This window comes from Scardinius erythrophthalmus (assembly GCF_964197995.2).
Source record: "Scardinius erythrophthalmus genome assembly, chromosome: 25".
In the NCBI taxonomy this organism is placed as follows: Eukaryota; Metazoa; Chordata; class Actinopteri; order Cypriniformes; family Leuciscidae; genus Scardinius; species Scardinius erythrophthalmus.
In genome coordinates this window covers 28,388,246-28,403,672 of record NC_138245.1, presented here as the reverse complement: position 1 = coordinate 28,403,672, position 15,427 = coordinate 28,388,246, and the positions used below count along the sequence as shown (strand labels likewise).

General features: G+C 34.3%; 1 protein-coding gene across 1 annotated transcript in view; it reads right to left on the bottom strand.

Annotated features, from left to right (window-relative positions):
* The window catches only part of epha8 (eph receptor A8), a gene marked incomplete at its 5' end in the record, with an annotated part of 78,326 nt that extends 63,132 nt beyond the window's left edge, over positions 1-15,194 (bottom strand). The window contains one exon of the mRNA XM_081358370.1: positions 15,107-15,194. Within this exon, the coding sequence (XP_081214496.1) occupies positions 15,107-15,194 (88 nt within the window). The remainder of the gene's footprint in view (positions 1-15,106) is intronic.
* Positions 15,195-15,427: the final 233 nt, after the last annotated feature.

The following is a 15,427-nucleotide window of genomic DNA, read 5'->3' as shown; positions in this document are numbered from 1 at the left end:
GGCTAGAAATGTAAAGCTTTTCCTAATAAGATTGGAATATTTATAATATTTATCTATACTAAAACCAGCAAAATTTCACTTTTCTCAATATAGCATCATAGCAAAATCCTGAATAATTATTAAAACATTTTTTAAAAATAAAATGGCATTGGATGAAGCATGATCTCAGAAAATTCCCCACCAGAGCGATTAAGAACAATTCATTCTGGGCTAAAAATGTAAAGCTTTCACTAATGAGGATGCCATCCTGATGGGAATAGGAACATAATGTTTATCATTAGCATGGAATGTATTTTTAATGAATAGATGTGTGAATAATGCAAACGGGGGAGGAATCAACCAGAGAATTAAATATATATATCCATGTTTGTTTGTTTTGCTTTGAATTTTAATTATCCAAAGCATATTTTCAAATGCTCAAAACAAGGTTGTAACAATAAAAGCTCTAATAACTACTATTGCTTGCGTTAAGGTTAGGGATTTGAACAAAGTTTTACAATAAGTGTTAAACTTCAGCATGCAACTCATCTTGTGTGCTGTTACTTTACTTTAACAAGTGATCAGAAATGCTATTTTATTCAAAATTATTTAGTATGTATCTTTCTCTTTTTTGCAACTACAATGCTAAGAGCTCAACATATCTTAATAGGCTGAGGAAAATTCTTTTAAATTTTATTTCAAACCAGCTATCTGTTCCAGATGGAGCGACATCAACAGATGCAGTTTTACAAAGGATACTGATGAAGGTTTTAAGATGAATTTTGATAGGCAGGACATCCATATGGCTGTAATTCAACAGTAATTCAAAGTAATTCAAATCACTGATCTCTCTCGTCCTCCTTTGCTCTTCTACTCTATGAAAGGAAAACACACACAGACATAACAGCAAACTCCTCAAAAACAAAGACGTTTTTTAACTTCCTGGAAAATATCATTATTTCTTCCTTTCTAATTGGCCATGTTCACACACTGCGTTCACACCAGTTCCACTGCCCAAAGAACGGCCCTGGCAGTGACAACCACAACCCACAACCAAACCCAACCAAATTAGCTGTTGTTTGTCATGATACGGATATTTCAGACGTCTATTCTACTAATACCACTGAAATTTCAAAATTCTCAAAACATATTTTGGTGACAGAACAAGTATTGAATACACTTTTTTTTGTTTAGAAAATGTTATATTATGTAAATTAAACTAGCAATGTTTAATTAATTGAGAAACACTTTGAATAATACAAAACAAAAAACAAAAACAAAAAAACAAATTAAACAGCCTGCATTTTTTTTTATGTTTCTCAAAATAGAACACAGATAATAACATAAATAGAGCTTTAAAAATCCGGAATCTAAAAGCATACCAAGTATAAAAAAGAAAAAAAAAGAAAAAGAAATAAATATTTTTTTTAAATAAATTTAATTAAATTAATAAATAAATAAAATTATATATATACATATATACATACATACATACATACATACATACATATATATATATATATATACACACATTTATTTTATTTATTTATTTATGTATTTATTTAATATATATATATATATATATATATATATTTGGGCTGTCAAAAGATTAATCGCATTCAAAATAAAAGTTTGTGTTTACATAATATATGTGTGTGTACTCTGTATAATTATTTTGTATATATAAATACACACACATGCCTGCATTTAAGAAATATTTGCATACTGTATATATTTATATATAATTTATATTATATATAAATATATTTATTTATATATAAATTACACATTTTTCTTAAATATATACAAGCATGTGTGTGTATTTATATATACAAATTTAATTATACACAGTACACACACATATTATTCAAACACAAACTTTTATTTTGGATGCGATTAATCGCGATTAATCTTTTGACAGCCCTAATATATATATATATATATATATATATATATATATATATATATATATATATATATATATATATATATATATACATATATATATATATACATATATATATATATATATATATATATATATATATATATATATATATATATATATATATATATATGTGTGTGTGTTTTCTCTCAATTAATAAAACCTTGCTGTAGGAAAGAAAGAAAGAAAGAAAGAAAGAAAGAAAGAAAGAAAGAAAGAAAGAAAGAAAGAAAGAAAGAAAGAAAGAAAGAAAGAAAGAAAGAAAGAAAGAAAGAAAGAAAGAAAGAAAGAAAAAAAAGAAAGAAAGAAAGAAAAAAAAGAAAGAAAGAAAGAAATATGAACAGAAAGACAAACAGATAACAATATAAACAGGGTTTATCCGCTATCTAACAGCATTATCAAGTATTTGAAGTAGCCTTAACATTCTGAAACTGAAGAAAAGTATATGACTGTTTTCAGCTGCCTGGTTCTCTATCCTCTCAGTATACTGCAACTGATTAAGGCAAATTTCACGTTAGGACTGCTAACCGGGGAGCTGATCTGACAAATATTGTTTTCTCCATTATAATTAAGTTGACTTCGGATTTCACACAGCGACTATGTGCCAGTGCTTTTGTTTCTCAGGCGGAAAAGCGGCCATCTCTCTCTGTTTGAAATGACACATCCTTTCAACACTTCACAAGGAAAACAACAAAGGCGTCCTGACTAAACACCCTCGCGCTCGACGGAGAGCTTCTGCGGGGAGTCTTCGAGCGACACGACGTTTAAAACAACATTCTGTTTATCATTATCATGAAGCGGAGAAATCCTTGAGGACACATTTCATGATCTCTCCTCGAGGCTCCGGAGAGGCCCTCCACTGAAAACACATCACGCTTGTAGGAAACGGTCATTAGATCGCCACTATTTCCGCGTCCAATATCCGGCCGCTTTTAGATGAGGACGACTTCAGTGAACTGTAATGAATTGTTGATGGCGTTCAGAAATGGAGATGAATTCCCCCGCTGTACGGCACACGTCTGTCTGTTCTCCTCCACGGCTCACACTTCAATTATTTCAGTCGACTGTCTGTCTGACGGATCGGTTTACGCCAACGCTTCGTGTTCTTCTCAGTCTGAGGTGAGCGAAGACCTGAAGATACACAAACACTAGCCTCCGTCTGTCCCTGGAGGACACAGTGGACACGTCAAAGCCGGACGGCCCTCGGGGAGAGTACGCTCACTTGTTTGCTGGAGGAACGAAAAGACCTGCAAAGCTATTTTTGGATGAGGGAAAGTACAGCAAGACCACTATGTGGAACATAGGCTACAGTTTTGCTTTAGTTAGTCAGTAGCAGTAATGACCAAGGATTTAATGTTCACTAGTTTTCAAAAGGATTTAAACGGTTCTGACCTGCTTTGACAGTCTCAATGTAGGCCTACAATTCGAGAAAAAATCCAAAATCTGTTCAATTCTGGTACTTTTCATGATCCAATCAATTCACAATGGAAAAATTCAAGTCAAGCCCCACATTAAAACAAGCTCTGCCCGTTCCCGGGTGTCTGTGGAAGGTCATTTAGTGTTAATGCTCCTAAATTATGGAGTTCACAACCCTTTACACGTCGTAATATCTCATCTGCGGTTCAAGACTCAGCTAAAAACATATCTTAACATGTATTTTGGATAATGTGACTATATGTGTCCGTATGTGATTGTAATGTGGGTGTGTAAATGTATTGTAATCAGCGACCTTGAGCTATGGAAAGGCGCTATATAAATAAAACTTCTATATTATTCTGAACCACACAACTAGCGATAATTTATCATGATACAAAAATTTCAGAAGTCTCTATATATAGGAAGCACAAATCTATTTGTGGCGGTCACTAGATATTGTGGCGGGCCGCAACAAAGAAATCAATGTATGGGAAACACAAATTTACTCCAACAATGTGAGGTCACATGAGATTGATGGTGTAGAACCCTTTTATAATCTAAAGAACCTTTTGTGCAATGGAAAGGTTCCTTGGATGTTAAAGGTTCTTCATGGAACCATACACCCCAACAAAGAACCTTTATTTTTAAGAGTGTACCAATGAAATTTCATTTCAATGATACCTGAGGAAAAACTAATACACTATTGAACACACTCCTTTATTTAGAATGATCATTTCAATTAAATGTTAAATTAAAAGAGAAACACTTTAAGACATTAAGTATGCTTATACCATGGTCTGGGTGAATACTCGATTCTGATTGGCTGCAGGGTGTCCGTTAAAAAGTGATAATGTACACCTAAATAAACCGTAAGGCGTAACCAAGGAAACCAAGTTATTGTTTGTAACTTGTAACTTTAGATTTCGATTGTAAAACTAATTAAAATATAAACTAATGTTTTAAAAATGTGTTATTTGGCAAGTGACCATGGTATGAGCGGGTTAATGCCCTTCGAGGTGTCCATTGTCAGGTATTAATGGACTTTGGCGGAGGCAACCGTCCTCCGCGCGTCGTCCATTAATACCTGATAATGGACACCTCGTCGGGCATTAACTATGGAAGCTTGTTTCCGCCACAAAAAACATAAAAAATAAAAGATAATTGCGACTTTTTATCTCACAATTGCGAGTTTACATCTCGCAATTCTGACTTTATTTCTCAGAATTGCGAGATATAAAGTCAGAATTGCATGAAATAAAGTCGCAATTGCGTGTTTTAAAGTCAGAATTGCGAGATATAAAGTCAGAATTGCGTGAAATAAAGTCACAATTGCGTGTTATAAAGTCAGAATTCTGACTTTTTTTCTCGCAATTGCGACTTTATATCACGCAATTCTGACTTTATATCTCAGAATTCTGACTTTATATCACGCAATTGGGAGATATAAAGTTGGAATTGCATGGTATAAAGTCGCAACTGCGTGTTATAAAGTCAGAATTGTGAGATATAAACTATTCTAAGGTAAAAAAAAAAAAAAAAAAGTCCGTCTTTTTTCCCCCCTTAGAATTGGACTTTATATCTCACAATTCTGAGAAAAGATGTCAGAATTGCGAGATATAAACTCGCAATTATGTGTTATAAAGTCAGAATTGCGTGATATAAAGTCAGAATTCTGAGATATAAAGTCAGAATTGCGTGATATAAAGTCGCAATTGCGAGAAAAAAAGTCAGAATTCTGACTTTATAAGACGCAATTGCGACTTTATATCTCGCAATTCTGACTTTATATCTCAGAATTCTGACTTTATATCACGCAATTCTGACTTTATTTCATGCAATTCTGACTTTATATCTCGCAATTCTGAGAAATAAATTCAGAATTGCGAGATGTAAACTCGCAATTGTGAGATAAAAAGTCGCAATTATCTTTTAAAATGTTTTATTCAGTGGCGGAAACAAGCTTCCATAATTAACCCTTACTTATAAAGTATGTCAGGTCAAAATAAAAAATTAAATTGATCAATGAGATGATAAAAATGACACTTGCATTACACATAATTTTGGTTAATACGTACTTTAAACCAAAATGGAAATAATATTAGCAGGTCACTCCTCAAGTGATTCGAGCATTTGTGTGTCTTAAGGCCTGTTCACAGCAAGAATGAGAACTATAAGGATAACTATATTAACGCACGATAACGTTCTGTTAATTATAAGCGCTGCCGTTTTGTCGCCTGCCGCTTTAAATGCTGTTTTCATCATTCATTTATCAAAAAAAATTGTTCTGAAAGTGATTTCAACGATATCGTTTCTCTGTGCCGTTATCGTTATTGTGATGTAGACTCTGCTTTTCTTTATATTTGGAACGATTTTTAGAAATACATTATTATGGTCCTGTGTGTGAACGGGCCTTTACGCTCTTCTCGAACTGATTCCGGCCCATCAAACTCTCTGATAGTGTCCGTCTGTTTCTAAAAGATCCTCTTCAAAGTCACAGAAAGATCATCTTTATGCTCTTCGGGAGGCCTTCGCCGTCTCTGAAGGAGACTGAAAGAAATCTACATTGCTTACAAATTCACTTTATTAAATTCCTTCAGTTTCCTTGACTTGACAAACATAAGCCCGATTTGTGTTCACATTCAGCACGTCAGACAAAATCATTTGACAAAATCAGTAAATCCCTTAAAGCAATGCACGATTTCTCATATAACAGTCAGGATAAGTCTTTCTCAGATGAACAACGATAAGTCTTTTTTGACAGTCATAGATAGACATATTTTAATCCATATAAAAGGCTTTAGTGTTGGGCTGCCATTCAATGGAAGCACTGAGGTGAATCTATACACTCTGATAGCATTTAATGGAAATAAGTCCAGTACAATATAGATACTAAACGATCTCTCGCTGATAGAACGGCAGCAATTTCAGCCGTACCCCGTGAAATGACAAGACACGCTCGACTGAAAATGGCCAATTCATTTCAAAGCCACGTCGCCGCTGATATGACACTGGCATGGTTACGTTTCTCAATAAAAAGTCTAAAAATAAATGACACACACACAAACACACACACAAAACCCAACGCTTGGAAAAAGAGATTATTTCTTTCATCACCAAACTATAACTTGATTTTCCACAGGTTTAAAGGCCTCGGGAAAGAGTTGTAAACAAGTTTTTTCTGGTAATTATTTAACGTATGAGAAATATCAAGCCTCGCTCACACCTCTATTAAACCTTCAGTTCACAAGCTAGATCTTTTCTCCAATAATCTGGGCCGCAGACTAAAAAAACTTGTTGTACGGTGATGCAACGGGGTGAAAGAGATATTAAATAAATCTTTTTCCTCAGAATGAGCTCCGTTTGCTGCTCTTCTCTTTTTCAAATAATCTTTATTAATTTTCTACCTCCTATAGCATCCGCGCTGGCTTTAAATGATGAATTTATTCGTCACATTTTAATGTGATGAATGTGCGAGCGCGAAGCATCAATATTGCGGCGAGCGTGTTGGTTGTGGAGATCTCACTGTAGACTTCCACCACGTTCGCCACATCGCCGAATTAGGTTAAACCTTTGATTTATGTGCAGATTATGAGGTTTAAAATACATTTCCACCGTGAAAAGAGAGGGAGAAATCCATCACGGAGGATCAGACAGAGTTTCAAGAGCGCTGTATCACATTGTTTTGCGTCGTGACGCAGAGCGAGCTGGAACACTGAAGAATCTTCTAGACTCAAAATATTCCCAAATTCAATCTCAGACACAAGAAAGCACTTGAAGAGATCCCCCCCCCCCACCACCACCACAAAAGACTGAATATGACTTGATGTCGCAATAAATCTGTATATAAACTCAAATCTTAGTTTATGAATTTGAAATTTTTTATAAACAGGCCAGTGACAAAAAAAGGACATCGAAAATTATGAAAAAAGAAGACGCGTTTCCTTTAAAAATGAGTTCTTAGAGGTAAAATATTTGTATTTATACTGATTTTATATAATTATAAAAAAATAAAAATACTTAAAAATGTAAAAGTAAAAATGTACTTAATATTCTCTGTACACCATTATTGGCTTACTATCAGAATAGTTTTGAATTTCCTTCTGAGTGTGTGTGTGTTAATGTAGACCCTTATAATAGTTAACCTATAAAAGCATCATATATATATATATATATATATATATATACACACACACGCACACAAAAAAAACTATCAAACTAACCTAACTGCTTTTTTTTTTGCTTTTTTTTGAGAATTTCTTCTTTTTAGACTATTTTTGTAAGAAAGAATTTATTACAATTAATATAATACATTAATAAAAAATAAATATCTAAAAATACATAAATATCCATAATACAAATACAATCTATACACTACTGTTTTTATTGTATGTCATTGTATGTATAAAATAAGTCGTAAAAAGCACAAATTAATTGAAATTCTGAATAATTCTGGCAAAAACTAAATTCTGGCAAAAACACTTTTAAAAGGTGTCTTTTTAGATAAATCTTAAAGGGATAGTTCACCTAAAATGAAAATTCTGTCATCTTTTACTCGCCCTCAAGTTGTTCCAAACCTGTGTGAGTTTCTTTCTTCTGTTAAACACAAAAGAGGATATTTTCAAGAATGTTGATTACCAAACAGTTGACAGGAGCCATTGACTTCCATAGTAGAAAAAAAAATAATAATTCTAATAATATTGATGGTAGTCAATGGCTAAAGTCCCCTGTCTGGTTACAAACATCCTATAAAATATCTTCTAACAATCCCTTTAATCCTGGTCTGGCACGATTAATGGTGACTATCGTTTTAAAAATATTTATTGGACTAAATCTAATTCAATTATCTTAAACCAGATTAGTTCCTTCACCTGATCGGTAGTGTTCGTAAGTGTCTGCGCTGGTGAGGAATGAGTGGCACAAGCACACACACACACAGGAGCTTCAGCTCATTGGGACACAAACCCCTCAAGCACGGCCATAGACTTCAACACAGGCATTCGTTTATGTCTGCTGTGGGCCACTCCATTTCCACCATGCCCGAATGCCATCTATCTCCTTTCGTCCTCACTCTCTCCCTCTCTCTCTCTATCTATCCTTCCCTTCGTCCTGAAAAACAGCATCAAGTGGCTCTTTTTTTAAGCGTCATGCATCAGGTCTGTTGGTCTCGTTCAGGCTGGCACTAGAGCAAATTGAATGGACTGACACATCATTTCATTATAGAGTCAGAAATGTAGAATGCATTTAACAAGACCAAATAATGTATACTATTTCTGTGAATCGAGTCTCCGTTCCAAACCCAAGTGAGTCGCCTCGACAGGCATCGGTCTGAAGCCCTAGCCGCTACTAAACACGAGCACAAACTGCCTGTATTGATTAGGATATCCTCGAAACACACGTTCACTACTGCAAACACAGACAGTCGACTGTGCAGTCTGATAAAGATCATGTGCAGGTATATGTATCGTCTGATGCCGCACGGGAAACATTGTGGTTACATCACTGTATATGATGAACAGACTGACTTTAGGCTTTAATTCACATATAAACATTCATCAACACACACATCAGCTGTGGGAAACAGAAGCTCAAGCATGTTCGCTTGACGTGTGTGAACCAATGAGGTTCGTTCTCGAGTTACGCAGCAAGTTTGAGCTTCAGCAATAATATCTGTCTTTTTGCTTCGAGGATATTTACTGTACACTACTGTTAAAAAGTTCGGGGTCAGTGTGATTTTTTTTATATTTTAATTTTAAAATATGTTATTTTAAAAATTTTAAATGTTATTACAATTTAAAATATCTGTTTTCTATTTGAATATATTGTAAAATTTAATTTATTCCTTTGAGGCGAAGCTGAATTTTCAGCATCATTACTCCAGTCTTCAGTGTCACATGATCCTTTAGAAATCATTCTAATATGCTGATTTGCTGTTCGAAAAAAACATTTCTGATTATTATTAATGTTGAAAACAGTTGTGCTGCTTAATATTTTTGTGGAAAATCAGGATTATTTGATTAATAAAAAGTTCAAATGAATAAAATCTGCAACATTATAAATGTCTTTACTGTCACTTTTGATCAATTTATTGTGTCCTTGCAGAATAAATAAATAAATAAATAAAAAAGGACTGACCCTTAATCTTCTGAATGCTAGTGCATATATTTTAGCAGATAGCACAAAACTGTACTACCGAGTAAGACGATTGAATGCAATGTAAAGCTATGGGATCTCAGTGTCCCTTGTATTCTCCTCTGGGATCTGAACCCACAACCTTACGTGTTATCATCCCAGATGCTAAAGCACTACAGCCTAGTGTCTCTCCCCATCGCCGAATCCGCACTTATCAAAGTCACAAACGGACCGCAATCAATATCAGATTCCCCACACAGAGAGGTTTCCTCATGCAGGTTTCAGCTCTGCTTTTCCTCCGCAGCGACGACGGACATGTAAGAAATCATAATGCATCTCACACACTGCATTCCTGTCATTTTAACAGATCAGAGCAAATGTCCTGCAGGAGGAAGATGGTGCAAGGCCTCAAAACAGCAGGACAAGTCGGGGACATTGTGCGCAACCCTCCTGAAATTGTGCATGAACCCTGTGATGCTGAGACCCCAATTACAGAGCAGGACTGCCATCTCTTTCCTCGGCCTCCCGCGCGGATATAAACAGAGGAAAGGGATTTGACAGTCCTGTTCGGGAATCATTGTTTTCTCCCTGGGAAGATAAGGCTTTGCTTTGGGATTTTTTTCCCTACTGTCACACTTCAGCAGTCACTTTTCTTCCCGCTTTTAAAGCCATTGAAGCTTTGATGTAACCTACATGCAGAAGCGCAAGTGTCTAGAATCTTGATCGCGAACTGCACACGTACGCAAAAAAAATAAAAAAATAAAAAATCAAGAAGAATGTTCTGCTGAATGTTGAAAAGCATTCAGTTCGTTGCACTTTAAAAGGTTTCACTTAAATCTATCACGCTAAAATCAAGTACTATGCAGCAGGGTTGTTGTATTAAAACTGAAACTAAATTAATAATAATAAAAAGCATTTTTCATACTTGAGATGAGATAAGATTTTTATTTTATTTCAGCTACTTGCCAAGGCAACTTTTCTCATTTTAATTTAGTTTACCTTGATGCTACTAAAATAACTAAAACTGAAATAAAAGTTAATAAAAACTATATAGACATAATAACATAAAATAAACTATTAAAACAAATTGAAAAAAAAAAACTGAAAATATAAAAATTAAAAAATGCTTCAAAATATTAATAAAAAACTATAACAGTTACTTGATTGTACTGAAATAACAATGCGGTTTTTGTTTGTAAAAGCACAAAATCAACATATTTTTGCATTTCTTACAAACTTAAAAACACATTTAATACATCCACTGTTATTAATTCATAAAAAACGAAATGTACAATAAATAAACAGGACTTCATTTAACTCAGAACCTCACTGAACTATGATTTTGACTTAATTAATATACATAAGATCGGAAAATATGAACTTCTGCTGTCGAACACTCACTTTATAGAGCATTAAGATGACTACATCATGGATCAATGAATTACTAATGTGATTTTAGAAGAGTAAGAGCTTGTCTATGAGGAACGCCTTTAGCAAGGCTTCTTCTACTAAAGAGGTTCAGATACGGAGCTTGAGGTTCCCTCACAGAAAGCCCAAAAGATTCATGTTCAAACCTTGAGTGTGCTGTAAAATCATCAGAGCAGAGCAGAACATTCAAAAAAACAACACTCATGCTAATCTTTTCTCATCAGAAAGGTGCCAATCACGTACAAGGAAAAAAAAAATCACTCTTCAAACAAGATCTCGTTCATTTCAGCATGCAAAGGGTCTTTGAGAAACTCTCTGACTTAAATTCATTTAGTTTCTCATATAAATTTCACACATCCACTGATAAATATTCCAATCAAGGGCAAATAAAAAAATAAAATAAAAAATTCACACAGTGGAAGGCACTAAAATAAATAATTTATTAACATTAATTAATGCATTAACTAACATAAGCTAATGAGCAATATGTTTTACAACATTTATTAAACTTTGTAAATGTTAGTTAATAAAATAGTGTATGTTCATGTAAGTTTACTGTGCTTAATGTTAACAGATACTGTACAACATTTGTTCTCAATAATGAACATGAAATGCTGTAGAAGCATTGTTCATTCGTAGTTCACTAATGTTAACAAATGTTATTGTGTCAAAACTTTTTTGTTTCTTAATCATTTTTTGTCCTTACACTTGTCTTCTAGCCATAAGCAATTTGGGTTTGAAATTAACTGGATATCTCTCAATCTGAATAAAATAAAAAATAAATAAATACAATAAAATAAAATAAATTAAAACAAAATAACATTACATTAATAAAGAAAACCAAAGAAACTCATGTGGTCACAATGCGTTCACAAAATGATCCATTATATCTTAATACAGTATGTCTGACTGCATAATGTACAATGTTTCTTACAATTACTGTAGTGCTCTCTCTGACTGACTTCATAAACACTTCTTTCTCTCTCTGTAAGTGCACTTGATGTCAACATTTGCGTATGCCTTTTTAATCATGACCAAAAAAACATTGAGTTTTAGCGATTCTGCCAACACGATTCATCTTTTACACGAGAATATGCACAACACAATCATAGAGGGAAATCTCTTGGATGTTTTATGCAATGCAATACAAACTCTGGCTTAATCACGCTCACACTAAAGTACTTTATAGGGCAGGTAGAAATTCTTTTCAACAAGGATTTTCAAAAGACTTTTGTGCAGGTTAATGGAACAATTCAACAAAATACCAAATGCATCAGCAGTAAAGCACTGAACAGCGTAGCGTTAAAGAACAGAGTTATTCTGAATTTCAAACATGCGTCTCGTCGATTGAAAGCTCAAAAATAGGTGCCTTGTTTTCTTTTGTCACTGCAACTCGTTCAGAACAAATTTCTACTGAGATGCTTTTGAAAGCGTCTGCCGTTAAATTAAAGGCGAAATTGAAAGCTGAAGGTGTATTTGTTTATACACTGCAGACCGGGGCTAGTTGTCACACTTTTTACTCCAGTGAATATTTTTCAGGGCAGGTTTATTACTGAAAGTCAAAAAAAAAAAAAAAACTTGACTATAAAAAAAATTAAAAAGCTATTAAATATTTGGAACTTGTTCACCAAACAGATTCGGCAAGAATATGATGCTGCATTGGTAAGCAAAAACTAGCATTTATGCATTGGACTTCTGACTGAAATCGTCTGAGATTAAGCTATTGTCACAACTTATGCGTGACAACTAGCCCCGGTCTCCTTGTTTGACAGCACAACTGTCATCTAGAGTGTTTTTCTCTCGCTCTCTCTCTCTCTCTCTCTCTCTCTCTCTCACCTCAGCGGGCTTCATGCTGTATTGAACCGTTTGTGACAGTGACTAGAGAGGCAGAAATATCACGCAAACCGTGTGTTCACTTAGTGTGTCTGAGCGCAACATGCGTGCCGAGCTGCAGCCTCGGCCACACGCAAACCCTGAGCCTGAGATGACGTATACACACACACACACACACAGGCTGAGTGAGGTCATGAGGTCACAACCGCTTAACGTCCACACAACATCAAAACAGAGATCAATATTCTACAGCACGGCCCGTACAGTATGAAGACGTTTCTTTAAAAATGATCAACAAGATCTCATAATGCACAATATCTGACAGCAATAAAGACACTTTATATATTCATCTTACTACTTTAGAGATGTGCAAGTGTTTATGAATCAAAGAAAATCATCAGAATAGAATAGTATAGAACAGAATAGAATTAATAGGATGGATTTATAATATATCTGTAATATATTTTTATTTACGACTTTATATTTTATAAGTAATTAGATTAATTTAATATGTAAATGTATGATTGTAAAGAAAATCTATTGAATAAAATTCATAAAATGAATTTATAATATATTTGTTATATATTTTAATTCTATAACATATTTTAGAATAAATTAGATTAATTTGATTAGTAAATATGTAAAGACAATCAATAGAATAGAATATAATTCATATGACTTAATTTTAATTTACTACATATTAAATTGATCTAATTTATTATAAAATATATGTAAATGTATGTTTGTACAGAAAATCAATAGACTAACAGAATTCATAGGATGAATTATAATATTTGTAATACATTTTAATTTATAACATTATATTTTTCTATTAAATTAAATTAAATAAATATGAAAACATGTAAAGAAAATCAATAGAATTTAAAAAATAGTATAGAATAAAATTCATAGGATAAATTTATCTTATATTTGTCATATATTTTAATTTATAATATATTATATTTTATAAAAAAAAATATGTAAATGTAGTTATATAAAGAAATTAAATAAAGATGCTGTCAATACATTAATAGTGGATGTTTCGGTGTCTATCCAAACGTACTAAAAAGTATGTATTACTGTTTTTACTGAAAGTTAATAACAGAAGCAAAAGTCTTTAATTTTGAAGAGCGAGTTATGCGAGGGAATAACCACATATCCTGACAGAGCACACAGGATTCTGCAAGACAACATCGCAGTGTGTGTGTGTGTAAGAGAACGACTCAGTGATGATCTGATGTTAGATATGATGAGAAAAGACCCTTATCACCCCAACAGTGCTCTTTTGCCAATCTGATGCTCTGAAATATAAGATTTACAGCATGATATAGTCATGTAGTCCGTGATATAATGCCAGATTTATATCAGAAACACTAAAAAGATTCAGAAATGCTCTCGCTGTGTGTTATCGCACCGATGAGCCCGGCAGAACTCTGGAAAAGTGGCGGGATCAGTCCAATCACAATGACAGATCCGAACAGGCAGTGTGTGTTCCCTCTTTCACAGCAACCGATCAGCCCACACACACACACAAACACACACACTTACTTCATGATATATGTGCACTTTCCAAAAGCATTGTTTTTAATCACACACACACACATCACTCTCAATAAAAGTTTTCCTGTCATTTGTACTGATGCATTTAACGGCCAAGTGTCATCAAGGGGAGACCGGGGCTAGTTGTCACACTTTTAACTCCAGATAAGGTTTATTTTTGAAAGTCAATATTTTTTGCCAACACCATTATTGGCCAGGAAAAATAAATAAAAAATACACACACTGACATTTGGTGATAGTGGGGCATGTTGTCACAATGAAAACCTGCCTTTAAACAGCCTATTATATGCTTTCCAGGCAGAATCAAATTATGCAAAACTAGAAAAGGTAACATTCAAAAATATCCTTTCTGGCAATAATAAATTGCACTGTATAAAATTACCACATTTAAACAACTTATAGAGACCAGGTATTTATGAAAAACACTGACTCCTGAGAGCATTTTTGAACCAAAAGTTTGAATTATGTCAGATTTTTCTCTTAATGTTCACCACTCTTGTTTTATTGTGGTCATCTAACAGCTGTAACAAAATAATATATAATAATAATAATAATGTTTATTTAATCTAGTGCCTTTCTACCAACTCAAGGACACTTTATAATAGAGCAGTGGAAATGTACAATAAAGTAGGAAAAACAGAGAAAAGTATAATGTTATGATATTCGATTAACTTTAAAGTCTAATTCCCATAGTTACTGATACAGACGCTGTGACAACTAGCCCCGGTCTCCCCATTTGCATCACCCTGACATCTGAAAGCAAGACAGCATAAGTCTCCATCAGTATGACACACACACACACACACACACACTTACCTTCATTATTAGACGTTCCTCTGGAGCCCAGGACCTGCATTGATATAGTCCACACTAAGAGGGGCAGCAGCCCTGGATCTGATGCCATCGTGCAAATGTGGACCCGGCGCACGGGGAGAAATCTCTCTCTCTCTCCCTCTCTCTCGCTCGCTCTCCCCTCTCCCTCGCTCACTCCCTCTCTCGTTCTCTGCCAGTGTAGAATCGGAGCAGTGGCTTCTATCAGGAACTGCTTTCAGAACTGCCTGCACTCGGGCACATGCAACATCACCAGGCGCAGCGCGGGGGCGGGTCCAGCGCTGCCTGTCACACACAGCAGCCAAT